At 39.9% G+C, this 10067-nt stretch overlaps 1 protein-coding gene across 1 annotated transcript; it reads left to right on the plus strand.

Moving 5' to 3' along the window:
• Positions 1-5936: 5936 nt before the first annotated feature.
• LOC131254965 (mitogen-activated protein kinase kinase kinase 20-like) lies at positions 5937-6788 on the plus strand. Its single transcript, XM_058255665.1, has one exon. It carries the CDS (start codon positions 5937-5939, stop codon positions 6786-6788), a length of 852 nt encoding a protein of 283 aa, XP_058111648.1.
• The last annotated feature ends 3279 nt before the right edge of the window (positions 6789-10067 follow it).

Raw genomic sequence — 10067 nt, forward strand, 5'->3', positions numbered from 1 at the left:
TTGAGATGGAGTGAAAAAAATGAGAGAGAGAGGAGTGGTGATGGATGGGGTGATGGGATGAGGGAGCATGGCGCTTGTTGACTTTTGGGTGAAAAAGGAATGGGTGTCATGCCTTGTTGGTAAAAAAGGGATGGCTAGGTAAGGTTGTGTACTTTGACTTTGATTGATGGATTGATGTGACGTTTAGGGTAGAGATTCTCTTGAAAATTGCAACGCCTGTGTTTTCCTCGAACTAAACGCGAGTCCACATCTCCTAGCCAGGGTATCACATTAGTGTGCAAGACGCGACATCGGAACCGTGGCGACGGTGCAGTCGCATTGGTACAAGTCTCGGGTCGAGCCAACTCAGATATACAGGACACATCTTAGGGTCGCGCACAAACACCTATAACCGATCAAGGGTCGCCGGAATTCGACCGGGATGACCGTGGAAGCCTACGGAACAGTACGGGCTAGGATACGGGTCTTACAATTATTGCATTTGATATTCAAATTTCTCATCTGAAATATATATATATATATATATGGTGATGATGATGATGATGATGATGATGATGATGATGATGATTTTGGAAACTATACTGAGTTTGATAAATACATTGTATATTGGGGAAAATATATGATTCATGGAACAGTTATTAGATATTGGATATCTTAACAATGTCGAGATGTTGATGAAATGCTTTGAAAGGATTTATGTGAATTTTATATATGATTTTAAGTAAAAGCCATGCAGTTGTGTATTGAGAATACAAGTGAAAATAGTTGGGTGATAAGACGTCACCCATGGGTTGAAATTCCAAAAAGGTGTAAATAAGTGGGGCTCTCTACCATTAGGTTGAAAGACCTTAAACACAAATTGGTATCTCTTGGACTTCATTGTTCAATGTCTTTTAGGTGAGCACCCTAGTTTAGTGCAACAGATCGTTTACACAAGCTAGGTGGAGATTTATTTTGCACAACCATGCCGAGTTGGTCCCTCACGGTGATTCGAGTGGATTTGCTTGCAAGTAGAGGTGGGCAGATCTGACCTGATCAGGCGAATCTGACCCGTTTCGACCCGATATGACCCGTTCCGAACAGAAGCGACGGCCTAGATCAGGCCTGATCGAGTCTGTCCTTACAGGTCCGATCATTTTTCGGATCAGGTTCGGGCAAAGGTGTATCCGGACAGAACCGATCCGAAAACTCGAACCGAAATGGTCCGAACCGACCCGACCCGACCCGACCTAGGATGTAAATATATTTCTAACTACAAGTTTTGCTCATTCGCCGCCTAGGCTTTTCATTCGGCACCAAAAAATCCCGCCCAACTCTATATCTCTATTTCTCTCTATCTCTCTATTATATCTTCTATCTCCCTCTCTATATGTCTCTCTATTTCTGTTGAAGAAGAAGGCTAGCTAGATGTACTGTGATGTATCCATCAGCGACATTTGTATGGACTTAGATGATCCGATCGTTGATCCGATGGTAACCCTCGCGGATAGGGAATGCTCCAAAAAATTTCTCCAAATAAAAGATTATTGTAACCCTTTTGATACGTAGTCTACAACCATGGTGAGTCCAGAATACAGCAACGATCCATATGGATGCCACAAATGCTGGAATATTTACGAGTGACCATCATTAATGGACTGCGGTCATCTGTCCAACAGCTCCGATCACTCTGGAGATGCTTTTGATCACTTGTTCACGGCCTCGAAATGAACGAAGTCATGAGGACACGATCACTTTGGATATGTCTGTTGGAGAGAAATAAATCTGAGAAATGAGGTATAGGTGTGTACGAAAGAGAGAGGGAAAGAGAGAGAGTCACGGCTGAAGAATAGTGGGCGTACAGCTGTTTACAGGCTGTTGTCAAGTTGAAGGAAGCAAATTGCCGGTGTACGAAGCGGGTCGGCTGGTGTAACGGGTCTGATCACGAGGTAAGTGTTATATCCAAACCGTCCATCCATTTGGCAAGCTCATTTTAAGGCTTGAAACAAAAAATAAGACAGATCTAACCATCAACTGAACCACACTTCAAAAACTAGTGGGAGATTGAACGTCTACCATTGAAACCCTTTTTAGGGTCATAGAAGTTTTGGATCAATATGAAATTTGTTTTTCCTCTTGAAATTTATTTTTCCTATTCATACAGTTACTTGTGACCTTATAAATAGATTGGATGTAAAATAAACGGTATAGTAGGTTCTACAATTTTTTTAATGGTGAAAATCATTATTTCTACTGCTATTTATGGTGTGGTCCAGATGATCTTTGGATATGATTTTTTGTTTTTTTGCATAATGCTCTAAAATGATCTCTAAAATTAGATGAACGGTGTAGATATAATCAATACATTACTGTGGGGCCATGTAAGATGTAACTTTGATCTCCGTTGAACCGTTCTCACAGCTCGAAGATCAAGGAGCATCAGTGTTGTCTCGCACGACACGTGCTAAGGCAACTATATAGGTTAGTTGTGGTGCTAGCTAAAGACCTGTAAAGCTTCTTCAAGAAGCTACATATTTGGTGTAAAACTTATTTAAGAAGCTACATACGAAATCGGATTGCGTACTGAGTAACGCTTTTATCGTACTGAGTAAACTCAGTTGGGACCACTGTGAATGTATGTGGTTTACCACACCGTCCATCCATTTTTCCGGATAATTTCAGGCGTTGATCCCAAAATTGAAGTAAATCCAAAACTCAAGTGGACCATGCCACAGGAAAGAGTGTGGAATAATGATTTCCACCGTTGAACCTTCCTAGGGCCCACAGTAATGTTTATTTTTCATCAAAGCTGTTAATATGATCACAAAGACATACATGAAGATAAAACACAAACATCAGCTTGATCCAAAACTTCCGTGGCCTCTAAGAATTTTTCAATGGTAGAGGTTCAATAAAACTGTTTCATGTGGTGTGGTCCACTTGAGCTTTGGATATACTTAATTTTTGGTCTCAAACCCTAGATTTATCCATTAACATGGATGAACGGAGTTGATAAAATAAATAAATAATTGTGGACCCCAAAGAGTTTACTCAGTACGCTAAGGGTATCGAGTTACTCAGTACGCAATCCGCTTCCGCTGTATACCTTTACGTTTTTATCCTGCTAAGTAAATTATGTGGGTCCATCTTGAATTTTTTTGGTTTATCCGCACCGTTCATCAGTTTTTTCAGATCATTTTAGAGGTCGATAGTAAATTTTAAGTAAATTTAATAATCAAGCAGATCGCACCATACGAAACACTGATAATAATGATTTCTTCACCGTTGAAGGAAATGAAAGATCCGAACCTTGCCCAATCCGATCCGACTCGGTTTTCCTGACTGAATCGGACTCGGATCGGTCCAAGGAAGCATGTGATAGGGTCGGATTGGGTAAGACGGCCCAGACTCGGTCTCGGATCTATCCGAGTTCGGGTTAGTTCATGCAAAACACGGACAGGGTCGAGTTGGACCCAATCCGATTCGACTCGGTCCGATGCCCAGCTCTACTTGCAGGACAATGGATGCCACTAGGTACATGTGTTGTGATATGATAGTGTTGTTTAACTAAATTAAAATGGCCCTGGTTCTTCTATTAGATAATTGTATTTGATCATTGTTTCATTTTTGCATATCCTGCGCAATATATATATTTTTAAAAGCATGAGTTATGAAGTTTTTATTCAAATATTGAATACTCTTATATATATATATATATATATATATATATATATATATATATATATATATATATATATATATATATATATATATATATATATATATATATATGTTTTACATGATTTTTAAATTATTATTATTAGATGTAGTAAATTGTACAAGACTTTCTCAGTGAGCTTTGTAGCTTATCCCTTGAAAGTTTTCAGTTTCAGGTTTAAGTTAGAGGAGAGCATTTCAGAGGAGGAAGAATTTTGGACTTGATACCATTTGTAGTTTAGTTTCTTTCAAAGTTGAGAATCATTGTAATAAGACTTTAATAGGTTGATTATTTAATTCGGTATTTGAGGAGTAGATTAGTAGTTTGGAGAGTGATGATTATTTTATGGAACTAAGTATTTTACTTTAAATTTGTGGGTGATGATTTAATTTTAGCTTACATCTTAATTCATGGTTTCATGTGATGGAATGAATGTGAAGGTAGTGTGTAAATGTATAATATTTGCAACATATTTATCTCACACACCGGGTCATGATACTCGAGTGTCAGATTTTGGAGCATGATAGTGACAGTCTAATAATGGACGGGCAGATCTAATGAAAGGAAGAGGGATTACCTCAAAGGCCACCGTGAGAAGTTAAGTGGGGCATTTGTGACACTTGTGAGAAATCCATCCAGTCCATCTAATTTGCCAACTGATTTTAGAACATGAGCCCAAAAATAAGGTGGATCCAAAACTCAAGTGGGTCACATTAAAGGAAAAAAATGGGCACAGAATTAATTACTTACCTTTTAAACCTTCACAGGTCTCCTTTACATTTACGTGCCATCTAAACCTAAGGTCATTCCCACTAAAATGAACTGAAAATACAAATTTTAGCCCAAAACTTTTTTGGCCCCACAAATGCTTCAACGGTAGGCGTCCAGTCTCCATAGTTTCCTATTGTTTTGTAACATGTGGCTCACTTGAGTTTGGATCCACATCATTTTAGTCCCACATGGATGCGGATTTCCCTCTAAAGCCTTTGGCAGGAAGTTTCGGCTCTGGAAACCTATATGGGGCCCACCGTGATGTTTGTGAGAAATCTACCCGTCCATTTATTTTTTGAGATCACTTTAGGACATGGAATCAAAAATAACCCAGATCAAATACTCAAGTGGGCCACACTAAAGAAAAAGGTAGGTAAGGAAATTCCTACCGTTGAAACTGCCCTGGATCGAAAGTGATGTTTACATGCCATCCATACCGTTCAGATGAAGTGAAAACATAAATATTAGCCTGATTCAAAACTTTTGTGGCCCCACGAATGTTTCAACTGTGGACGTTCAATACTCACGTTTTCAGCCCACTTGACTATTCGATCCCTGTCATTTTTTTATCTTATGTCCTAAAATGATCTCAAAAAATGGACGGATGGGGTGTATTTCTCACAAACATCACGGTGGCCCTACCTACGTTTCGTCCCTAAGGTGAAAGATTGGGTACAACCCAGCCAAGATGGACGGTCCTCTCAGGGCTGTGTGAGTTCTGCTACGATGCACTTGTTTTACATTCATTTTTTACAAATCATTTCACGTGACGATTCCAAAATAAGAAATATTGAATGCTCAAGTGTACCGTACTATAAAAATAGTGGGGATTGAATGCTAATGCTGAAAACCTGTTGGAGCTACAGAAGTTTTGGATCAAGGTGATATTTATTTTTCTCTTCATCCACCTACAGTTTGGATGTCAAATAAACATGACGGTCGGACCAAATAAGGTTTCAAGGGTGGGGATCATAATCACCAGTGCCTTTTATCTGCATCCTTGTTTAAATAATAACCTAAAACGATCTTTCAAAATGAATGGACGGCTTGGATAATACACATATTTACGGTGGGCCCCACAGAGCCCCTGACAGGAACGTACGTCTCTAGTTAGGTACTGTAAATACCCAATTCGCGCCCAGTAGCTAAATACCTCATCGCGGGAAAGGAAAGCGCAATTCCACTTTCCAAAAACGAAGAAAAACCTTCGAAAAAAAGCGAAAACCCAACGGTAAACTATTTCAAACAATCCCACGGAAATTCAGAGAGCAAAGTAGAGAGAGAGAGAGAGAGAGAGAGAGAGAGAGAGAGAGGGATGGTGCTGTGGGAGAGAGGACGGATGTTGGGAAAGGGTAGTTATGGAACGGTGAATCTAGCCTCTGTATTCACAACACCCTGGTCTAAAACCCCTCTCTATGTAGCCGTTAAATCCTCCCTTTTTTCAAAATCATCTTCCCTTCAAAAAGAGATGAAGATTCTCTTTGAATTACAAGGTTGTCCCCGAATCGTCCGCCGCCTCGGCAATGACCTCACTATTGAAAATGAACTGATCATCTACAACCTATTCCTTGAGTACATCCCTAGCGACACGCTAGCCGAGATAATCAAGGCCACACGTCATGGATTGCCGGAATCCAACGTCCAAAGCTACACAAAGTCGATTCTCCTCGGCCTTAATTACATTCATGAAAGAGTATACGTGCATTGCGACATCAAGCCACAGAATCTTCTCGTCTGCTCTTCTTTAGAAATCAAGATTGCTGATTTTGGGCTGTCGAAGAAGGCCGGAGTGTTGGTGTATGGTGACAATCATGTCCGTGGCACGCCCCTTTACGTCTCTCCCGAATCTGTGGGCTGGAGTGAGTACAACCCACCCGTAGATATCTGGGCACTAGGGTGTGTGGTTGTCGAGATGGCGATGAGGAAGACAGCATGGGAATGCCTGATTAATGGCGATACCAGCGATCTTCTATTTCAGATTGGATTCCCTAAAAGGTTGCCAGAGATTCCTAAGTGCTTGTCTGGGCAGGGGAAGGACTTCCTGAGTCGGTGTTTCATTAAGGATCCCCATGATAGATGGACGGCTAAAATGTTATTAGATCTTCCATTTATTATGAATGATGCCGTAAGAGATGAAGTATTGTCTGTTCATAATGCATTGCCTTCTTCTGGAGTTTTTATGGAAGAGGATTTTATCCCACTGCCGGTTTCTTCATCAGTGTCATCCTTTGAAATATCTAGAGGCGGATCTATTGGGTCTAGTATCCCAAGCTTGTGTAGTCCATGTCTTCAATGGGTGCCTCATTTGCTCATCCAGTAGAGCATGCATAGGAGAATTTTGGTTGATTAGCATTAACTGGCTTCTTTGTATGGATGGACAGGCATTGATTATGAATTTGTTTGTAAATATGAAGATGCATTCTTTGTAGGTTTTTCTTCCCTTTCTTTGTGTCTATATTTATACTGTAAATGAATCAAATGAACACGACCATTTTACTGAGATTTTTTGTTGTATCAACTGTGTTTCTTCTTTCTTTAAAATAAATAAATAATGTATTAGTAGTTAAGACCCACAAACTAGTTGTTTCTATTACAGAATAAACTAACTTTGATTCTCTACTTGGTCAATAACAGGATTTTGATATGCAGGGTATAACAATTTCAGGTTTCAATTTGTACAAGTGGGTCCTATGGTGAACAAGCTTAGTAAATTAATACTACAAACTTCACAAAATGAGTAACAGAGTAAACAAGCTTAGTAAATCAATACTACAAACTGAACAAACTGATGGTGAACGAAGCTCAGTGAATTGGATTAGTTAAGCACTTCAAGAATCCAAACTGCAAACTGAACCATGACTATGAAAATTGTGTGACATGACATCCCTGCCATCTTTCATATTGGCTCACCATATAGATGACTTGGCCCTAGAGTCAGGTCATTCTACTCATCGAGAGAAACACCTCCCTCTAGTTTTTGTTGTTTTTTATGTTGGATGGGCCTTTCTTTATTCATGAGCAAAGAGTTTCAACACATTCGGTGTATCTATATATTCATAAGAGCTTTAATGTCTGTGCCTCTCCCGATTGTTGGTTAAGCATATGCATGGAGAAAAGGAACGTGGTATGGTCTTAGTTCGTGAATATTCAAACAAACAAGATCAGAAAGAAGGAAAAGAACATGTATGAAAACAGTGAAGATTGTATGAAAAATTCCTCATGGCCCACATTCAAAATACAGGTGCAGTTCGTCCAATGAGTGGACTGTCCTGTTTCTTAAGCAGGGTCATCTACATGGTGAGGCCTTCCTGTTGCATGTTCAAACGTTCCATGCATGTGTTAGGGTGGTACTTCTGGCTGTGTGTAGAAGTGCTTGTGGAAAGTTGCATGTGGCTTAAAAACTTAACCAAATTCCATTTTCACCAACTATGTAATGTGTGGGTGCACATCATGGTTGTTGGGTTGTCTATATTGGCTATGTAAGCATTCATCTGAACTTTGCACCTAATGATCAGTTATCCTGCCATGGATGGCCCACAAGGCACAAAAGACCCACTAGTTGGAAGACCCACATGTTTAACTCATATCTTACACACTGTAAACATGAAAAAAAAAGCACCAGATTTTTACTTGGATTCATCTAAATATTTTCTGTTGTGATGGTTTACTGCATCCTCTCCTGCAAATTACAATAACAGGCTTGGAAGTGTTTCTGGTCATAACAGGTATTTCTGCTGCTAGAAATTACATGATCTGTGACAGATGATACCTACTCGTGCTCAGTGTTCTCTGGTTTTCAGTTTGTATAAGTGAGACCCATGTTCGGTGATTTCCCACCATGGATGATCCATGTGCCCATCATCTTCTACACTGGAAGCTCCTGGGCACCAATCTTGGGCCTTTGCAATTGATTCTGGACAGCTGCAGTATCTGTTTTTGACTATCTATTTGTAGGCTACGAATTGAAAGATCAGGGTCATTGCTCTCAAGGAGATTTTTTGGGCATGGTCCATCACTGCAGGCCCAGCAGAAGAATGGCTAGTTTCACAATGGGCTCCATCTTTTAAAACTGAAAATCCAAGAATCTTTGCATATTCTCTAACCAATGATCACATACTTCATCTTTTACTGACAGCCATTAACAGTAGGGCCCATTAGATGGTTGGTCATAATTCACAGGCCTAGCACATCCAACCTAAAGGAGGTCCTAGAACAGCAACAACAGCTTTCCTATTTGGGATAATTTTGGTTACCCATGTTTTGCATCAAACAAACTGTCTAGATCACTGAATCATAGGTCCATTGATAGAGCATAAAATACCTGTCGAGTCAAGTGTCCGAACTCTCCTCTTTAAATCTTCCAACCAAAGGTTATTAGGAATACTTAAAAACAGGAAAAAGTACTAATTTGATCCCAGGCCCGAGGATAAGCAGGTTTTTAGTTTGTGCAACAAATGGGGCCCATGGTTCTGTGATCCAGAGATTATCTGTTGTGCACCAGAGTAGATGGACAATGCCCAAAATTCTCCTTGATCAGGTGATACCAATGGTCTTGATCTCTCCACCATAGGACTCACTTGTAACCCCCCAACTATAATTCCAATGGCCCAAGGATAATCAGGTTTTTACCTAATGAAATGAAAGGACTCCCTCCCTCTCTCTATACAAAACTATTGTTTGGATGCTCCCTCCCTCCCTCTCTCTATACAAGACTATTGTTTGGATGCTCAGGTGGAGAATGATAATTTAATTAATTATACAGGAAACAAGCAGAATGGAGGTGGGATCATTTTTTTTATTTGTAGAGGGACCTCTATGCCATAAAATGCAATTCCCACAGTGCTTGGCCTGAGGATATGCTTCATGTACTCAATATATCAGTGGGTCCCATTGTTTAACATCATTTTTTGAGATATTGGCCACCAATCCCAGGGCCCTTTTCAAGTTGAACTTTCACCATATCTATATTTCTCATTTTGAACGTCTATTTACATTCCACTACTTGAGAGTTCAGATCACCTGATCAAGGAGATTTTGGGGCATGATCTGTCCACTGTTGATTCCAACAGACAATAGCTTAAAACCATGGGTCCCATTTGTAAAAACTACATATTAAAAGCCCTACTATATTTTGCATATCCTTGGTTTAATTATTTCTAACAACCTGGCATCAACTGCTTGGGGTGCCAACAGTCGATCCTGGAGATTTTTTTCTCTTCCGTTGCTAATTTCTATGTAGACCGTTGATCTGATGGACCCAAAAATCTCCCAAATATGAAGATTGTAGCCATCAATCTTGAGCCTCTTTTACATTGAATCTGTTTTTTTGCTGTAATTCTCTTCTTGGCCATCTAGTTGTTGACCACAAATTGAAAGGTTAATATCATCCTATGGAGGAGATTTTGAGGCACGGTCTGCCAACTGTGGGGTCCAACAAACCAATGGTCTGGATCACTGAACTTGGTGGCTACCAACTGCAATTAGGATCTTCAGTTAAGTGTAATTTATGGACTATACCACATACAAAATGGGTCTGCATTGACATTGTCCAGATTGGGGTATATATATGCTGTGTATACAACACCTCTTATCTGCTATT

The sequence above is a fragment of the Magnolia sinica genome, chromosome 9, assembly GCF_029962835.1.
Source record: "Magnolia sinica isolate HGM2019 chromosome 9, MsV1, whole genome shotgun sequence".
Lineage (NCBI taxonomy): Eukaryota > Viridiplantae > Streptophyta > Magnoliopsida > Magnoliales > Magnoliaceae > Magnolia > Magnolia sinica.